The 19,265-nt window shown below is 43.5% G+C and overlaps 1 protein-coding gene across 2 annotated transcripts in view; it reads right to left on the bottom strand.

Moving 5' to 3' along the window:
• The window catches only part of IGF1 (insulin like growth factor 1), a 63,578-nt gene extending 46,542 nt beyond the window's left edge, over positions 1-17,036 (bottom strand). The window contains exons 1-2 of one of the 2 annotated variants that reach the window (XM_035128373.3): positions 16,785-17,036; positions 8,956-9,115 (exon numbers count right to left, since the gene is read on the bottom strand). In XM_035128373.3, the coding sequence (XP_034984264.1) occupies positions 8,956-9,115; positions 16,785-16,847 (223 nt within the window). In that variant the 5' untranslated portion in view covers positions 16,848-17,036. Of the gene's footprint in view, positions 1-8,955; positions 9,116-14,476; positions 14,558-16,784 lie in introns of those variants that run through there. The other variant, XM_035128374.3, reaches the window with a different exon arrangement.
• Between the last annotated feature and the right edge of the window lie 2,229 nt (positions 17,037-19,265).

Raw genomic sequence — 19,265 nt, 5'->3', positions numbered from 1 at the left:
ACCAACCAACCAACCTACAAACATACCCTGCATCATTTCAAGCAGCATACATGTAGATAAACTTTAGACGAAGGAGGGGTTCAGGTACCTATGAAAGCAACTGTAAGCATGAATATTTCCATGTACTTCAGCAGATGCTGGAGGGTAGCAGGGGCAGCCCTCTGGCTGCTACTTCTAAGTCCTCTGGCCATTCCCATTTGTTAGAGGGCAGAGCTGTGTATGCTGCACGACATGCCATTGCCTCCTTAAACTAACCCATGGCCTAGGGTATAGTGGAGGATGCCATCCCATTACAAGTACTGAAGTAAGATTCAACTGGCAATAGAGTTAGCTTCTGTATGTGGAATGGGGTGGTGAGCCCCATTTTGTCCTTTGCTTTAGGCAATAAAATATCTCATACAAGACACAATGGATCCCTCTGTTCCTCAAATACTGATGTCTATTGCATCATGAGTATAGAGGAGGCACCTTGATGCTGGGAACGGGGACCAACCCAATGAGGAGTTTCAAGGAAGTGTGTCATAAAACTGGTGTCATTATTTTAGCCACTTTCATTGGATTTGAACAGAGAATCAAAATACCTAAGTTTGGAGGAGGTCAGTCATAATTGTTAGGGATTTTTATGGCCTTGTTGACAAGAAAGCCAGCAGTCAAATGACGTCATGGATGGATTCAGGCAGTGCCGAGTGCTGAATATCAGAGAAACCAAAATCTGCCCAGTTCTTTTATGAAATTCCTTTTTCTGTTCAAGGAAGCATGTGTTAGATCATTCTTCCTGCTCAGTGCCAAGTCTTTAACTCCAACTTGTGATTTTCATTTTTAAAGCCAGCAATGCCTCAGAAGATTTGCTTTAAGCACACAGATGACTTTTGTAACTGGAAAAATGCATTTCATTTTGTAGAAATGAAAACTTCTATGGTTGCTTTTAGATTTACGCTAGGTCTGTTGAATGAATGAATCAATCAAGTATTCATTAATATGCTTCTGACCCACTTTCCAAAGGACTATTGTCCCCTTTCTTACAAGTAACTACATATTATGTTGCTGACTTTCCACCGTTCCCCCAGATTGGTCAATAGGATTCATCATGGGTGGAGCAAGAGATGTTATTTTATGTGGAAATGGTAACAAGACCTTGAAAAAACAAATTAATGATAAAAATGTGTTATTTCCTTTATAGATTTGTGAGAAAATTATTATCTTCCTCTAGAAATGGAAGACGTCATCTTTAGAAAGCAATGTTTCTAACCTGGCAGGCACCTTTCTTAGTGGAATGAATTTTCCCTAGCTAAACTGCTACATCTGGGTGATCAGTGGGAAGGCAGAGGCTCTGGTCTGTGAATAACTTGGCTGGGATCATCTTTCCCCACACCTCTTGATGAAGTTAGTATTTCCTGATAGAGTGGAGAGAATGTTGAGCATAGACCTGGGCTCAAATTCCCTCTGAACCTTCAAGTTCACTGTTCTTGAAGTTCTTGAACCATTCAATGTTCTTGAACCATTTCTCTGCCTAGTGTACCTCCCATGGTTGTTCTGAGGACAACATACCGTAAAAGCTGAGTATGTTGCTTGAGTTCTTGCGATAAGAGGCAGAAAACAAAAGCAAAACACATGAAGGCCCCTTCCTACAACGGGTTTTTTTATAAGTGTGCTATTTATCTTGATCACATGCAAAATACTAGGAAAAGAGAACCAGCTATTATAATTTGTCAAAGTCAGGTGAAATCTACAGAGCTGCTCGCAAAGTTCTCCTGAACCAGGCTCCATTAAAAACCTGGAGTTTGTAAAAACCAGCCTCAAATGCGAGGTGAGCTTTTAATTCTTGCTTCCCCAGCTAGGATCAAAATCTGAGCTAGAGAAGAATTCCCAATTTCCCTTCCACACCAGCCTTTCACTGTCTCCCAAAGCCCTCCTTGTTTCTCATACATGACAATTCATAGCGGAAGCACATAGGGACAGGCAGAGAGAAAGGGTTGCTCCTTATTGCTCAGCTTCTTTGTCATGGCGCAAATGTCTGCAGGCTTCTGAAATTGTGCTATTGCCAAAACATCACATGAGAAGAAAAGAGGCCAAATCTTCTTCCAGTGTGGTGTAGTGGTTAAGAGCGGTAGACTCGTAATCTGGGGAACCGGAATTTCTGAGTTAAATTCAATGACTATTTCAGAGTTAAATTTGAGGAGAGCAAGAGACAGCTATTCTGAACAGATTAGTTGAGCATTCCCTCTTATCCTACTTTGGATCCCAGGATCCATTTTATATACCAGCTTTATATTTAATTCCTTTTTTTTTAACCCAGACTTGTTAATTATTTGCATGCTTGCTAGCCATGCACCCCTGCTGGGTCAAATCTAGTGCATCAGTTATAGATCTGTAGCATGATTATAAGAGAGGAAAGAATAAAAAGTGCAAATGTCAAAATCCTGTCTTGAATACCTGTGGTTCCTTCTGAAAAAGACATAAGATTTCAGGTAATTTTCCAGCTGTTTGGGCCCCAGGGGCCAACAGGCTCAGACACAAAGCTTTATACTGGTTGTCAGGCATCTTATTGTGAGCTTGGAAAGCCACAATTTCACCATGCCATGGAATTTGGGCGACCAAACAGCTTGCTTTAGCAGCAAAATGGAATGCTGTTCAAAGAGAGAAGAGAGAGACAACTTGGAAACATCTGGTGCTACTTGGCAACCAGTTTGAGATTGCTTTACTCAGTGAAATATGACTTGTCCTTTATCACCTAGCTGCTCATGGCCAAGTTTTCCTTCTGCATTTTACATCTTTCTTTGGTTCACCCTGCCTGTTGTATCTTTGGACAATTTTCTCAACACACACACACACTCTCTCTCTCTCTGTGTGTGTGTAAATAATATTCCTCTCTCTTTAGTTGTGTATAGGTTTACATATAAATCAAGCCTTTCAGTGCCATAGAGGCTAAGAGGCTGAACCATGGAATAGGTAGACTCTGCTTGAACTCTTGCGTCTTACCAGGTAGCCTTAAACAAGCTACTACTGTCTTAGCCATTCTCGAAGCTACCAACATGAGTTTGACCAAACTGCAGGAGGCAGTGGAAGACAGGAGTGCATGACTAAACGACTCAACAACAACAACAACAACAACAACAACAACAACAACAACTGTCTTAGCCATAGTCTCTAGTATGAGAATCATATGGGGACATAGGAAACTGTCTTAGATCTGGCATGACCATTATATTTAGCATTATATTGCCTATACCACAGGTAGCCAATGAGCCCTCTGGATGTATTGAACTACAACTCCAATCAGCCCTAGCCAGCATGACCAGTGAACAAAAAGGGTAGAATTTGCAGTCCAGCAACATCCATCCCTTCAGGATCTAAGCATGCAGTGAAGTAATCAAAGGTGTTAACTCCACCCAGATTCCTAGGGTCCACGGTTCAGTCTACTGCTGGGGTATCTAGTGTTGAGATGATCTTTCTCCCCCTTTAATGGGGCCCTTCACTCCAGTGGCGGAGCATATGTCTGCACTGCCCAGGGCGGGTGCACTCCCGAGGGGGGCAGGGCAAGGAGGGTGCCCTCCCACACGCCACAGTTCAGGGTAGGAGAGGGGCAGGAAAGCAGCTGCTCACTCTCCTCCTGCTCTCCGCAGCTGGGTCAGACATGACCCGGCAACGGAGCTGCTGCGGCTGGGTGCCCCTCACCACGGCTGAGGAGGGCTGCTCTCTGCTGCCAGGTCAGAAGAACTGCTGCCGCCGAGCGCAAGGTGTGCCGCCCACTCACCTGCCATTTTGTCACCCCCCTCAGTCATGACACCCGGGGCAGACCACAGCCACCGCATCCCTTCCTACGCCTCTGCTTCACTCCCCATGAAGGGGGGGGGGTGCTCAGGAGCTTTGAGGGAGCAGGTGAATTTCTCAGATTTTTAAAAAGGACTTTACACCAGAGATTGGAAATCCGTTGCCCTCTAGATATTGTGGGATGCTAACTGTCATCATTCTGCACCAGAATGCCCAATGGGCAGGGTTGATGGTAGCTGGAGTACAACAATATCTAGAGAGCCACAGGCTCCCCAGCCGTGGTTACAGCAAAGCGATTGGTTTGTTTTTTATTTAATATATGCTGGCCACATGACCTGGAAGCTGTACGGCGGCTCCCTCAGCCAATAAAGCGAGATGAGCGCCGCAACCCCAGAGTTGGTCACGACTGGACCTAATGGTCAGGGGTCCCTTTACCTTTACCTAAGAAGGAGGAAAGGATGGGCAGTGGTGCCATTGTTGCAGTACTTGTCATTCCACACACATTGGGGACTGAACTCTTGCACCAGGGAGCCATCCTTACTCATATAGACTCAAAATGCAATCTAGAACTCTGGCCAGGGAGAATGCCCCTGCTCTTTGAAACACAGCCCTTTCAAAGTAGAAGAAAATAAATGGCTCAAAAGCAGCAGCAGTTCCGGGGGAGCAATGGATGTGAGTGGAAAATATTGTGAAATAGTGGGAATCAGGATTTTTTTCTTTTCTTTTTTGCATAAAAAAAATACGGAGCATTATAAAATTTGCTGCAGTGCCACCTGAGATCTGATTGCAAGAGCCCTCTAACAGAAGATCATTTTTTTATTTCTAGCCCACCTTGTCCCAAGACCTCTGAGTGGGTAATGATTCAGAAGCTATATATTAACAACCAATGGTGCCTGGCAAAAAGAAATGTGTGCTGAAACCCTCACACCCTCAAGGGCTTAGTGCCATCTCATATTCTCAGTGTTATCAGAATGTGGTTCCTGCCAAGACCAGCTTTATCAGTCGAATGGGAGCAGATTGTCCAGTGTGCTTAATTAGTAGGTAGAATTCCGTCTCTCTTCGTTTTGACACCAGATACAATCATTTTCAGGATCTCTGTCTACCCTAGCAAAAATTTTATATTTGGGAGCTGAATTTTATGACACGGGACGGGGAGGGGGGGAGAGTGCAGATCGGTGATGTTTCCATGGATGTTTTTATAAGTGGTGTGGGGCAGGAAATGGGGAGGGAAAGGCTATGATAAAGGAAACAGAAAAAAGAGTACCATATCCCATTTGCAAAGTCAGGCACGCAGAGGGAAAAGATAAAATTCAGCTTTCCTAAAGGTGGCCTTACTTGTACACTTGAAAAACCACAGTACTGGATTTCTCTCTCTCCAGTGGCTAGGATGTCTCTTTGTCAGCCAAATGGTGGCCTCTCTCTAACCCTGAGCATGGACTGACTCAGATGGCAAAGTAAGGTCAACTGAATAAGCATTTCCTGAGCAGCTTGTTTTCCTTGGAGAACTTCCACCCAAGCAGTAACTTCTGGACCTGACCTTACATGGAACATTAATTTTATAGCTGGCAGCCATAAGGTGATACACCCCCAACTGCAGGATTCCGTCTAGTGGACAATGGACCTATGTCAACGTTGCAGCCCTTTCCCCTCCAAAACCCCCCAACCCCCTACCAACAAAATAAGCACTCATTAATTGGTACACTTGTTGGCATTGTTGGCAGAGAAGTTAAAGGAAAAAATCAGCATGTAGAATGAAGTGCTATCTTGCCCCTAGAGATTGCCCCTCTGTGTCAGGGTTAAGGCCCATTGGTGGAAGGGTGGGTGGAAGCTTGCACTGGCATTGCCCACATCCCATGCAGCTAGACTTGCTCTGTGAACAAACAGAGAACTTCAGTCTCCTGGACATTCAGTCCAGAAACTGTTATGTCCATTGCAATGTCTCAAAGTTCCAAAGCACTTAATGCTTGAACACTGGCAAAAAGTTTGTATATCATGGCCATCTATAGAGATAGAACACATATAGGTTTCATTCATATGTCAGTGGCTTGGTGCAGGTAAATCTGTGCTCTTCCCAATGTTCCTGGAATGCAACTCCCATCAAGGGAGGGAGAGAAATTTGATTGTGTTTGCATTTATAGGCAGGTCTATCAAATTTGCATGTGGCCCTGGAGGGTTGGCCTAGGATGAATGTGGCACTCATGTGATTAATAATGAAATAAATTGTTAATATTTTAATCCCCAAAATGTGTGGAGTTTCAAAACAGGTGGTGTGGGGATGTATGTATGCCTGAGTTATAATAGCATAGCAATATCCAGTGCTTTTATTTTTTCATATAATACAGTCATACCTCGGTTTAAGTATGCTTTGGTTTGAGTACTTTCAGTTTAAGTACTTCGCGGACCCGTCTGGAATGAATTAATCCACTTTCCATTACTTTCAATGGGAAAGTTCACTTCAGGTTAAGTACGCTTCAGGTTAAGTACGGACTTCCAGAACCAATTACACTCATACTTTGGATTAAGTACGCTTCAGGTTGAGTACTCCATGGACTCATCTGGAACGGATTAATCCACTTTCCATTACTTTCAATAGGAAAGTTCACTTCAGGTTAAGTACGCTTCAGGTTAAGTACAGACTTCCGGAACCAATTGTGTACTTAAACCGAGGTACCACTGTATACACTTCAAAAGAGTACACAAGGGGAGTTGTAACTGTACAGTGGTACTTCTGGTTACAAACTTAATTCATTCCGGAGGTCCGTTCTTAAGCTGAAACCGTTCTTATCCTGAGGCTCGCTTTCGCTAATGGGGTCTCCCGCTGCATACACGCCTCTGGTGCACAATTTCCGTTCTCATCCTGGGGCAAAGTTCACAACCAGGAGCAGCTACTTCCGGGTTAGTGGAGTTCGTAACTTGAAGCATTTGTAACCAGAGATACCACTGTATATCACACATAGGAATGAGGCTGCCATTGCTCTCTCTTTCTCTATTTGGGTACATTTACAGAAAGATTTCAGCACCCCAGGAGCACAAACCAAGTAACTTTTTTTGCCTATTATCCCATAGCTAAGATTCCAAACCTTGTCACATTACTCATTCAGTAGTTCAACACTTAGTTTTGACTTACTCATACTTAGCATACCAGTGATGTGGAATTTCAGCCTCAGGAACACACCTTCTACCTTTTCAGTTATCACATTGATTCCTGTGGTGGCAACTGAGGCAGACCTCAGAAGTGAGGCAAAGCATTATAAAGAACCCCCTAACATTAGACAAGAGTTTTCCACTTGGGCATTCTCCTGAACAACAAAATATCCATTGTTTGGGCTTCAGTTTTAACCTCCCGCAAAGAGTGATGCTTTTTTTTATATATTTCTAATGCAGTGGTGTGTGTGTGTGTGTGTGTGTGTGTGTGTGTGTGTGTGTGTATGAGTCACAACCCACACCATACATCTAAAGCACTCTTAAACCACTTTAACAGTCATAAGAAACCTGAAAAGTGCAGTTTGTGAAGTGTATCAACATCACAGAGCTAATAAGTCCCAGCACCCTTAAAAGCTACAGTTCTCAGGATTCTTCATGACTGTTAAAGAGTATAAGAGTGCTTTAAATGCACGGCATGGATGTGACCCTTGTCCAACTCCCTGCTCAATGCCATATCCGCAATGCAGGATGCAACTACAATGCTTGTCTAGCCTCAGCTTAAACATTTCCAGCAAAGGAGAGCCCTTCACCTCCCAAGGCAGTCGGCTGTTCCACTGTCAAATAACCCTTATCACTAGGAAGTCTCTTCTAATGTTTAATCCAAATCCGTTTCCTTGCCATTTCCACCCATGGGTTCAAGCCCAGGCCCCTGGAGCAACAGAGAACAAATGAACAAAGAAATTGAGGAATCAGTGGAGAGACAGGGAGGGCCTTTGCATGGGGGTGTCTCCACCCCCCACCAACCAGCAGCATTCGGCTATACAAGACTTTGCTTATACACATGTGCCTCTGGAATGGAAGCCTTGTGTGTGCTTCATTTACACTGTACCCTGGCATATGTTGTAGCTTCCTAGCTGCTAAATATCACTACTCTGCAACTGATCCACTATTGATAACCAAGGGCAAATCCTTTTAATAAAAGACCGAAACTCTTATAGATATTAGCTGAATTCACCTTAAGGATCGGAGAGGAGAAGCCGCTTAGCTACACTAGTGCTCTTCTCCGGCCAAGTAATGGCCTTTATCCATGGCAGTCACATGATCACCTAGCTTTCTAGATGCCAATGCAGATGTTTTCTTATCCCTGCTACCCAATCTTATTGAAGCCAAGGCAATAGCAGCAAGGACTGATCAATGCAAAACACTCATCCCCTAGCAGTTGCTTTATGCAGTCATTTCTTGTCCCCCACACTTCCCACTTCAATAAACATTAATTCATACAACCGCTCAGACCAGATGCTGTAGTAAAGCGCGTTTGGCAACGTGATGTGGAACCCTCTTTGTCACTTGCTTAAAAGTGCTGTACTGCACTTCTCAAGAGTTGCCAGATGCAACATGTTCTACCTTTCCATGAAAAAAGAACCGGGGGTGGGGGTGGGAATCCTAGCAAATACAACAGGAGGATGAGGGAAATAACTGTGTTAAAGGTTTCTGGGCAGTGCCATATTTATGTATAAGCTAAACAAGCTATAGCTTAGAGCCCTACCCCCCCCCCCAAAAAAATGTAAAGGAAAAAAACCTGTATTAATTACTACTGTATTTCAGTTCAACAATTACTTTGATAAAATACATATTTTGTTATGTGCAAATGGCTTTTGATACCTATTAGGCCCATAAATTACCACATAGCATATATTCAACACAAAAAAGCAACCATTTGTTGTTGACGAAGGACAGCTGGACATATAAAGGGCCCCATTACCTTCAGTAGTTTAGGGCCTCACCAAACCTAAATCCAGCCCTGTTACTGGGAGTGGGGGGCAGAGGGAAGATGCTGAACTTAGACCAAATATTGTGCTTTCCTTGACCTTTGGATTTTGAAGAGCTCTGGGGTTCAGTAGAGTAAGCCACATTTTTGTGTGTGGTTTGCTAGAACTATGCACACGCAAGCCTCAAATAACTGTATCCCCATGAAAAACGAGGGGAGAGGGGATTAGAACCGATCGTACGAGGGAAATGGTAGCAAATGTTCAAACTTACTGAAATAAAATCCTCTTTCTCCACAGACAAATTGAAGAGCATCAACCAGCTCAGCACCACAAAGTGTCTCCGGAGCAGCAGCAGAAGAGGAGCTGGTTAATGTAAGCAAACACAGGCCAAAGTAGAAGAGATGAATGTAGGACACAGTGTGCATCTTCACCTGCCAAAGAAGTAAAAGAGAGAGAGAGACTGCATCAGAGTTTCCCAGTAGAATCCTGAAGCATGGCCTGCTTTGGGAAATTTCCCATTCTGCACTCTTTCCTTGCTTCACCCACCAGGTCCACACTGTTCCTCTCCCACCTCCCATTTACTGTGAGAGTTGGTTGCCATGTGCCATGTGTTAGGAGGACCCCTGGTGCTCTTGACAACAGTGAACTTTAAAGCAAATTTGGCAAAGGGAAAACTTGGAGATTCGATAAGAGCGTTAGCATTAGAGAGCCAGTGTTACGGTTAGAGCATTAGAGACCAGGGTTCAAATCCCCACTTGACCATGAAGCTTACAGGGTGACCTCGGGCCAGTCACTGGCACTCAGCCTGATCTACGTCACAGGGTTGTGGTGGGGATTGCATGAGGAAAGGGACAACCACGTACGCCACCTTGAACTCCTTGGAGAAAAAGTGGGATATAAATGCAACAAATCCATAAAATAAATTCAAAAACGGGTCTCACACAATCTGGAACACCACTAGATTTCACCTGAAGTGACATGAAAAGTGAATTCAGAAGCATTTGGCCGCAGATGATAGCATCTGGGGAATTTCAAGGGCCCAAAGAGTTTTGGTGAGGCTAGACCACTGGTGGAGAACCTCTGACCTGGGGGTTGAATGTGGCCCTCAAGGCATCTCTATCCGGCCCGCAGGAGTGTCACCAGGCCACATCCCTTAGCTGTCCTGCTCCATGCTCTGAATGCTTTTGCCTGGGTAGGATGTATCCTTGAACCGTAATAACACATCTTAATTTTCTTGAAAGATGTATGTAAATGTGTGGCTGGAATGCAGCCTGCTGACGAAAGGAAGGAGTCACATGCATTGCCTCACCCACTTTTTGCCTTGGACCACACCCACCATTGGCACACGGTCCCTCAGAAGGTTGCCCAGGAGGAAATGCAGCCCTTCGGCTGAAAAAGGTCCCTGCTGACCTGATAGTAGAGGGATTTCTTTGTATGTGCAGGGTGCATTTTTACCAAGCGCATATGTTGTTTCCATAATCACAGAGTACACCCCCAATAATCTCTGCTTGGTAGGCAATTTCTGCTGGGGTGATTCTTTCCCCAATGCAACAGCTAGTTGGAACCCCCAGTCTAGTCTACTGTGGCTGATAATGAGAACCCACTATGCACTTGGTGTCCTGGACGAATTTCTGTGTTGTTGGATACACAAGCCTGGTTCCATAGACAAGACAGCACACAACAGGGGCTACAAGCTTTAGTTTAGTAGATTAAAATCCTTCCTTACGTCTCACCTCATTAATTGATGGGGCTAAGAATAAGACTTAGGATCCATGCAGAGGGAATATCAAGATGCTGGTCTGAGTAAAGAGATGAATTTTCTTTTCATCTTGTACCACAGCAAGAAGCTGGTTCAGCTTTCAGGGCATCACCACCATGACAGGAGCAATGGAAAGTGACATTGCTGGTTTCCTGGGCAAGAACACCTGCATATCATGCTTGCAATTATGTTCTGCGCAGTCATGTTTTATGTTCTGGGTGAACCCTTAAAACATATTGTATGGGAATGCAGATGCTGGCAGGCCAAAGGTGTAACGAAGGTGGGAGAAGGACTTAGGCTTCCAGGCCTAATCTTTCCTTCAGTGGCCCATTTATGACTAATAGCTGGGAAAGCCTGAGGATTTATTGCATTCAATCCAGCACCACAGAATATAGGAACATAGAATATAGGAACATAGGAAACTGCCTTACACAGTCAGACAATTGGACCATCTAGCTCAGTATTGTTTACGCCAGTCTTCTCCAACCTTGGGTCCCCAGATGTTGATTCAGACTTGTAGGAGTTGCATCCAAGATAGCTCACATTATATTGAAACAGAGACTATGCTTCATTCACATGGCGGTTCATTCCATTTTCATGACTTTTCCCTAAGTGTTAAGTTCCTCATCATAGTTCAGATTTCACACAATGTAAAAGCCACTTCTGGGACTATAGTGTAATATAGTACAAGTTCAATGTTCTTTTCCTTATTATTTGCTTGCAGAAAAAATAAATAAATCCCTTTATAACTAGTATGGAAATGAGTGCTAAACTTGCACCATATTCCACTGGAAGTGGTTTTTACAGCATGTGAAAGCTCAAATGTAATGTGGAAACTAACAGGGAAAATTCATGTAAATGGAATAAACTGCAATGTGAATGCAGCATAAATGTGACAATGTTAAGTTATACGCAAACCCTTGCTTTCCTTCACGATAATTAAATATCTTATAAGGTCCTAGGATAAGTAATGTTTGGGGCAATGAGTCTTCCCGCCTGCCTGGTCAGCTTTTTAGCACTGCCCAGTTGTGTGGCTTGCGCAGAATTAGAAAACCTAATTCTGCACCACCAGGGTTTAACTTGAGCTAAACCTCGTTTGCGGGTTCAGTCACAGAAGCTACCACTTTCAAATATAGGGCGCATCCCTGGAACATGTGAAGTCATTAACAGGGCACCACTGAACATGTGTTGGGTGCATTTCATTCTTCCCTGAGCAACTGCGTTTTGCCCACACATATCTGGGACTGGTGGGGGAAAGGCACAGAGAGCTGCCCTAGGGCTTCCAGACAGAGGCCTGGACTCAAGCCTCCCTTGGTTGAAAATGGACATTCTCCCACCATATGTGAGGCAACCAGGGCAGGGATCAAGCCAAGCCACACCCCATGCAGTCAAAGGTCATGCAAATCAGTCCTCTGAGGGAAGTTGTAGGGTGGGGAGGGGTAGAAAAAACACGGAAAATGTCCAAAGTCTCTAAAGGCTTTCCAGTCCCTTTGTTATGAAGACAATTCCTGAAAGTGTAGGGAAAAGGGAGTTGCCAGATTCAACAGAAGACAAACTCCCGTGCCATTGCAAAGCTTCTCTAACCACTTTAACTCACAGAGTTGCTCCTGCCTCCCCCAAAATGCTCTCTTTTGCATAACAGTTAAAAGCACAGGAGCCCTACCCTGAGTATCTTATTGATCCTGGCAGCTAATAGGTAAACCCAGGCAGTGTTACAGTTGTCAGTTTGCAGAGGGTTTAAATCAACAGATATAGTATGGTTCAACTGCAAAGGGCAAGGCCAAATGGATTGGGTGTGGTCCAGCTACCAAAGCAGCTCTAAACCCTTCTATAAATGCTGTTTAAATTAGGATTAGCAGCTGCTTTGTGTTACTGGAGCAGCACAAAGCAGCTGCAGTGTACTGATCTCTCCTGGACATCAGTGACAATTTAATCAAATTCTTCCCCAGAACGTTTGAAGGACCAGGCGGAAATGGCAAACACAAGCACCATCAAAGCACAAAAGCACTTCTTATGGTTGTTTTTTTAGATTCAGAAGCAATTGGGAACACCTAAACACCTGCTAGATAGGAATTCTGAAATATAGCTGGGACCTGTTCCAGTGAGCTGCTAATGACTTCTTCCAGGACACTCCATTCTGAATCTCCTTGGTTTTCTCCACCTCCCTGCAAGAGATGCTCAACATTTTCTGCCTACTGAGAATGGAGAGGAGATATGATAATCATCTTCAAATATCTAAAGGGCTGTCACATGGAGGGTGGGGCAAGCTTGTTTTCTCCTGGTCTGCAGGTTAGGACCCAAACCAATGGATTCAAGTTGCAAGAAAGGATATTGCAACTAAACTTCAGGAAGAACTTTCTGACAGTAAGAGCTGTTTGACAGTGGAACAGACTCCCATGAAAGGTGGTGGTCACTCCTTCCTTGGAAGTTTTAAAGCTGAGGTTGGATGGCCACCTGTCATGTATGATCTAGTTGAAATTGCTGCATTGCAGGGGGTTGGACTAGATGATTCCAAGTCAACAATTCTGTGATTCTACACCCCCACCCCACTCACGCCGATACCTCCATCTTGTTTCTCAGCTCTGTTTTGGCTACATAAACATCATGATCCTACACCTTACTTTGTTATATTGAGTAATCCTTCATATATAAGACATTTCTCAACTTTTCCCCTAGCACTGCATCGTACCCCAACATGGCCAAAACCCCAGATCCAGAAGAGCCTATGCAGATAGGAAAAGGAGATATTCTCGATGGCTGGGTTCACCATGGCTGTAAAGCAGGTTTGGTCTCGGTACTGTCCCCTTTCAGTTTGCCCCATATGGCTGCCATTCACTCTCATTGGGAAAGTACATTGTAACCTTATTTTGTAAGGCACAACTGGAGAACCTGTTGTGGTCCTCCAGTTGTTCGTCAGCCCCACCAAGCATGGCCAACAGACAGGGATGATAGGAGCTGGATCCCAGCAACATCTGGAACATGGTTCCCCACTGCTAGTATAAGGGCAGAATCTACCTTTGGCGACACCTGGACTGGTCCTACCATTTAGGGAGCTCATAGTTAATACAGAGTGAGTGAAGATGTGTTGCCCGTCCACAGGTCCTTGCTCTTTGCAAGCCAACCCTCTATGCCCACCTATGACTGGTGGGTTAATTGCTAGTTTGTATTAAAACAACTAGTATAGAAGCTGGAATCATCACTTTCATTTATCATAATGACATTGATACAATGAAAACATCCAACACAAAGACCAAAATGAGATGCACCAAGGAGTGATTGGAAAATACCCCTTCTTCGCATTTGCAACATGAATCCTCCCTCAAATTTGTAATGTTAAAAAATAAATTGGCAAAAGAAAAGAAAAAGCCTGAATGCACGAACATGACAGTAAAGCCCCTCTGTGTTTCATTCTTAAAGCTCTGAAGAGGCTATGTTTTAATAATATCACTTCCTTTGTTCAATGACATCTTAAAAGCTGTTGCGTGCAGAGGTAAATCACCTGCTGACTTCATGCTCTTGCTTCCAAGGATGGAATTCAAAGAGCTCTTCCATCTTGGTCTCAACGGAATGGCATTGTGTATCTGTCTAAGAACACTGTGTGTTTAGCAGGGTGTTCTTAATTCACATCTGGCCTTGCCTCAAACATAAGCCTCATTCAGCAATGTTATATTTTTAAAAGACTTTTCAGGAGAGTTACGTTGTAAATGAAATATCAGTTCTGGGACAAGATACAGAGTCTCCATGTCCCCCCCCCCCCTTCTTTAGTGCAAGCCAAGAATATGACACAATGCAATTGCCAAGAGTTTCAACACTCCCCCACCCCGACAAATTATAAAACAATCAATGACTTGGAGGAAAGGGATGGATTCATATGCTCCTAGGCCAAATGGACCTATGGACCTAGCTCTGCAAAACATAAAATTGTCCCTTAAAAGATTATTCAGGAATCTGACAGAAATAATACTCTCTTCTGTACCTTTCCCGTTCTTTTTCATTTAGATGGGGATGGCGGGATTCATAAGAAAATACTTACGATGATCTAACAATTTGGCTGCTGGTCTTTTCAATTGGTCGGGGTGTGTCCAATTTATTGTATGTCCAAATTGAATGGGAAACAGAGGCCTTTAAAAGCATGCACTGCCATGTGGGTGGAGTTTTATCGAAGCATCTGATTACATTTGGACTCTGAGTCTGACTCAGGACAGTGCAAGGAAGGCTAAACACCCCTATAATGAATGACCAATTGTGTTTACAGCTGGGATTTTCACGAATCTCTCCTTCAGGAGAAGATCCAGTGTCTACTACAGTTGGAAAGCGGCAGTCCAAAACAGTGGCACTTAAGGAAGCCAACAGATGGCTTGCTCCATGGCTTTTACACCTTCTTTGCCCTTCTGCAACTCCTCCCATTCAACAAGCTTTAAATCAAGCAGCACATATGAATGTTCCAGCGAAATTTGGGTGAGCGCTGATTCGTCTAAACAGATGACGCTTTCAATTGACTGAAAACATTTCTCAGAGACACAGTGGTGGCAGCAGGGATGCCACAGATTAAAATGCATTCATTTGCCTGGCTGCCCCCAAGAACCCCAAGAACCAAGTATCAGCCTATGCTAAGTAAATACACACGCAAGCTGCCCTGCTTTCAAAGACAGCACCACAAATCATCAATCTGTTATTAGACACATCGTGTGATATAGAAATAACCTAACACAGTGGATGCAATCAAAGTAATGCAGTGGAAGATTTAAACAAGAGGTCTATATGGATGGTTTTCCCAACCGAAAATCACAAGTCACACGGCCTCTAGTTCCCATGGAAGGGGATTAGCAAAATCAATGCAGGCAGCAGAATGGAAAGGAAAGTTGGGGGTAGAATCCACGCAGGTGGCAAAATGTGAAAGAATGTTGGGGAAAGCACCCATACAATATATTGCTTATCTCTTTCTGCCTTTTACCCTTCTTAGAACTTCTGGACTAAAACTGCAGTCCTTCTTAGACTCACTAGGGAGTAAGTCCCTTAAAACTTAGTCAGATGTGATTCTCAGTTACCATTTTTAGGTCATGCACACAAAACTGACAGAAGCTGTCTTCACTTATAAATTGGGATAGCTCAGTTGATTTCAGTAGACCATGGCTAAATGACAGCAATTTGGAATCTGTAGTATATTGGAATGAGACACACACACACACACACACACACACACACACACACACACAACTTCAGTAGTTTAATTCTAACTCTCCAGTAAACTGAGCAAAGGATGCACTGACTCTCCAATGGCTACTGAATTCAGCAAGATTTGCATTGCATTCTGTTTGCTTCTTCTGTTACAAAATTTCCCCATCTTAAAATGAAATGGATAAATCCTACGTAGATAATAAAAAAAGCAAAACTAAATTGGCACCTACTGCTTTAGAGACTGTGTCAGCTGTACAAAATCCTGCTACAAATGGAAAAACAAAACAAATAAAAAAATTGTTCTTGAAGGATATAATCTTGCTGAGAATGGAAACTTGAGTGAAGGCCAGCTGAGAGAAACAGAGGTCAGTGCATCTACTGAAGCCAAAATTAACCTAAAAAGCTTTTTATGTTCTTAAGGAGCAATGACTAGTAATATGGTATAAAAATTCCATCTCCAACTTTGTCTGACAAAAGCCTCTTTGCAGAGTGCAAAATAAAGCTTGACATGAAGACATCTCTACTTTCCTTAATGCAGAATAACTTAATCTTATCATCAATCTGCATAGCCAGCAAAAGCTGTACATGGTTTCTGTTTTAGAAAAGGAAAAACAAACTTAATGTTGACTTAACAGGAAAGCATTAAAAAGAAGTAAATGTACAACACTGTCAGAAAACAGCTGTACGTTCAATGTTAATTCTGTGCATATGCTGGTAGCAGTCTTACAGAAGTGAACCAGCTACATGCTGTCAAATGGCTATCACAGTGTCAGCATTTGCACCTGCAGAGAAACTTTAAAATTTCTTGCTCCATGCTAGCAGCACTAGGTACAGAAAATGACGTTAGTAGAAATTTCAGGTATGACAACCTAGCCAGAATTTTTGCAAAAAAAGTTTCCCCAATACAAGCTGAATTCCTAAGTACCTGCAATAGCTTTACCTCATCAGTTACCTAGCTGTGTTCAGAACAACCATCACATGCAGTCATTCTTCACATCTGCTAAAACTGTCTGTTCAGCAGTTTAGAAATAAAATTCCTAGTACAGAAATAATGACACTGGGAAAAAGTGCATATAACAGCCTTCTAAGCAGAATCAGATTACACACAATATAATCATAATATTTTCTTCAAAAAGAAAAATCAAATAGGAAGAAAGATTTACCTTCAAGAAATCACAAAAGCAGCACTTAAATAATTGTGTTGAAAGACTGTTGATTTTTTCCATTGCTTCTTAAGTGCAAACTCTGGAAATGAATTGGTTAGCAGTAATAATGAGGTGGGGGAGGGAAGAAAAAAAAGGGAAGAAAAGAAATCCAGAGAGAGGTGAGATGTTGAGAGCAATGTCACATTTCAATATTGAGGACTTTTATTCCATTGCGCAGGCTCTATCTGCACTGATTTTAGCAGTGACAGTGAGATTTAGCAAACAGAAGAGGGATTTAGAGAAAATCCTCACATTTATCTACATTACACAGACACTGTAGACAGGAAACAGCTGGGGGAACATTTGCCTTCTCTCTCTCTCCCTCTCCCTCTTCTGGCAAAGTTACTGAGTAAGGACTTTTTTGGGCACGGTGACAAATAACAGCATACCTTTGCATTCTGAAACTGGAGCACTAGAGCATGTTCTCTCCCCCCCCCCCCGGCCCCTCCTTAGAAGAATGTACATTAGCAAAGGGCAGGGGGAGGAGGAAAAACAGTTTCAGAAGTCAAAGAAACTGAGGCTGCAATGGAAAATGAAATGTATGAATGGTCACGTTTCAGCCGGCTTCACACACAGCCAGAGATCAGCTGTCGTTTACCTTTTAGCTGTACGAAATGAGAAGCTGGATGCGTCTACGCACACTTGAGCCCACCATCAAAACAAGCTCCTGCTAACGTTAACTCTGAAATCACAAGTTTGCAGACTGATCTGTTATAGAATGCTTGATTGGAGGCTTTCTAACATTTATTAAATCACATGAAATCACATTGCAATCTGCCCTACCTTACAGGCTAATGTGATTTCCTATCCTCTCTGACTATAGCAAAGAGCACTTCCATTTCTTTTAGTGGCTGCCTCGTGGTATTTTGTTTATTCTGTTTGTAAAAAAAAAAAGTAATAGAGGGATGAAGGGGTGCTTGGGGAAAAAGGTGGAAGTGGGCAGTGCAACTCAGTCAAGTACATGATCTGCAGGTAGAAGGTCCCTGGTTCAGACCTGGCATCTTCAGGTAAAAAGTTCAGATATTAGTTGGTAAAGGTGGGAGGAAATGTTAATTTTATCCTCCCAGCTTCTCATTTTCCCAATCCAAATCCTGTCCTGTCCTCCACGTTTTGCACCAAATATATATATATATATTCGTGAAAATTCTTCAGCATTTTAGTGTGAATTTCTCCTAATAAACACATTTTTATACAGAGTTTTGACTAACATACAATTTTTTCCAAGCTATTTCCCCATATACAATGCATTTCTGTATATTAATTTCATTAAGGTCTTCATTTTATGCACACTTTCTCCTAATATAAGTATTTTTGTAAGCTTTTTTTGTTTGTTTGAGAACTGCATCACAAAATTTGGATGTGTGAATTTTGAAGTGTTGTGAATTTGATAGATTCTGCTTAAAATGCAAACTGAATCAAATTTCTCTCCCATCCCTGGCCAAGAACTCTGCCTATGGTTTTGCTAGAGGTGCTGTCAAGGCGGGAGTTGGGAGCAAGCCAGTAATAACTCGCAAGATGTCAGTGATGTTAACTCTTTATTCAAATAAACCAAACAGCTCACGGCTAGTGATCACAGCAACTCTTCCCAGTAGGTCTTGCCCCAATGAGGCAGTTGTGAGGAATGAATGACTCCACCTTCCCACCATTCTCTAAGGCTCCCCTCCCCTAGGTCCTTCCCCAGCAACCTGGGGCTCCTTCTTCTTGTCTCTCTTTGCTCCACCCTTTTCATTCCTCTTTGTGTTCTGGGAGACCAGGTTTGGAGGGCAGTTGGATGCAGCAGGAGGGGGAGACTCCCTGGCTTCTTCAGCAGTCTGCTTGATCTCTGCCTCTTAACCCTACTCCTCTCCAGCCACCACTTCTGCCTCTGATTCTGGACTGCCTTCTGCCACAGCTTCTTCCTGCCCACTAAATCCTGTTGCCTCTACAGCTTGCGACACCTCCCCCTGCCCCCCAGTCTGCTCCTTCTTCTCCCTCTGAGCAGGCAGTGCTACTCTCAGTATCCAATGGCGCAGGAGTGGGTTTATCAGTGAGAGGCTCCACCATGCTTGGAGAGGGAGGTAGGGACAGAGAAGGTGCTGGAACACCCAGGGATGGAGGAGACAAGAGAGCAAGTTGAATGATAAGCTGTAGAGTTGGAAGGGATTCTGAGGGTCTTCTAGTCCAACTCCTTGCTACAAAGGAATTTCAACTTAAGCATACATGACAGATGGCTATCCAACCTCCAATGAAGGAGGTCCACCACCTTCTGAGGAAGCCTGTTGCACTATTGAATAGCTCTTGAGGAAGCCCCCATCCAGGATCCTCACTAGCCAATTCCCCCACTCCCAGCAGAGGCCACCACATCCCACTGGAGCTATCCTCTGGGTCCTTGCCCAATTCTCCACCTGCATTGTCACGACTTGGCCACCCCACGATACATTTTACAGGAGATGAATGCAT

This window comes from Zootoca vivipara, chromosome 9 (assembly GCF_965207765.1).
Source record: "Zootoca vivipara chromosome 9, rZooViv2.hap1.1, whole genome shotgun sequence".
Lineage (NCBI taxonomy): Eukaryota > Metazoa > Chordata > Lepidosauria > Squamata > Lacertidae > Zootoca > Zootoca vivipara.
The sequence above is the reverse complement of the archived record's forward strand: the minus strand, read 5'-3'. Positions and strand labels throughout refer to the sequence as shown.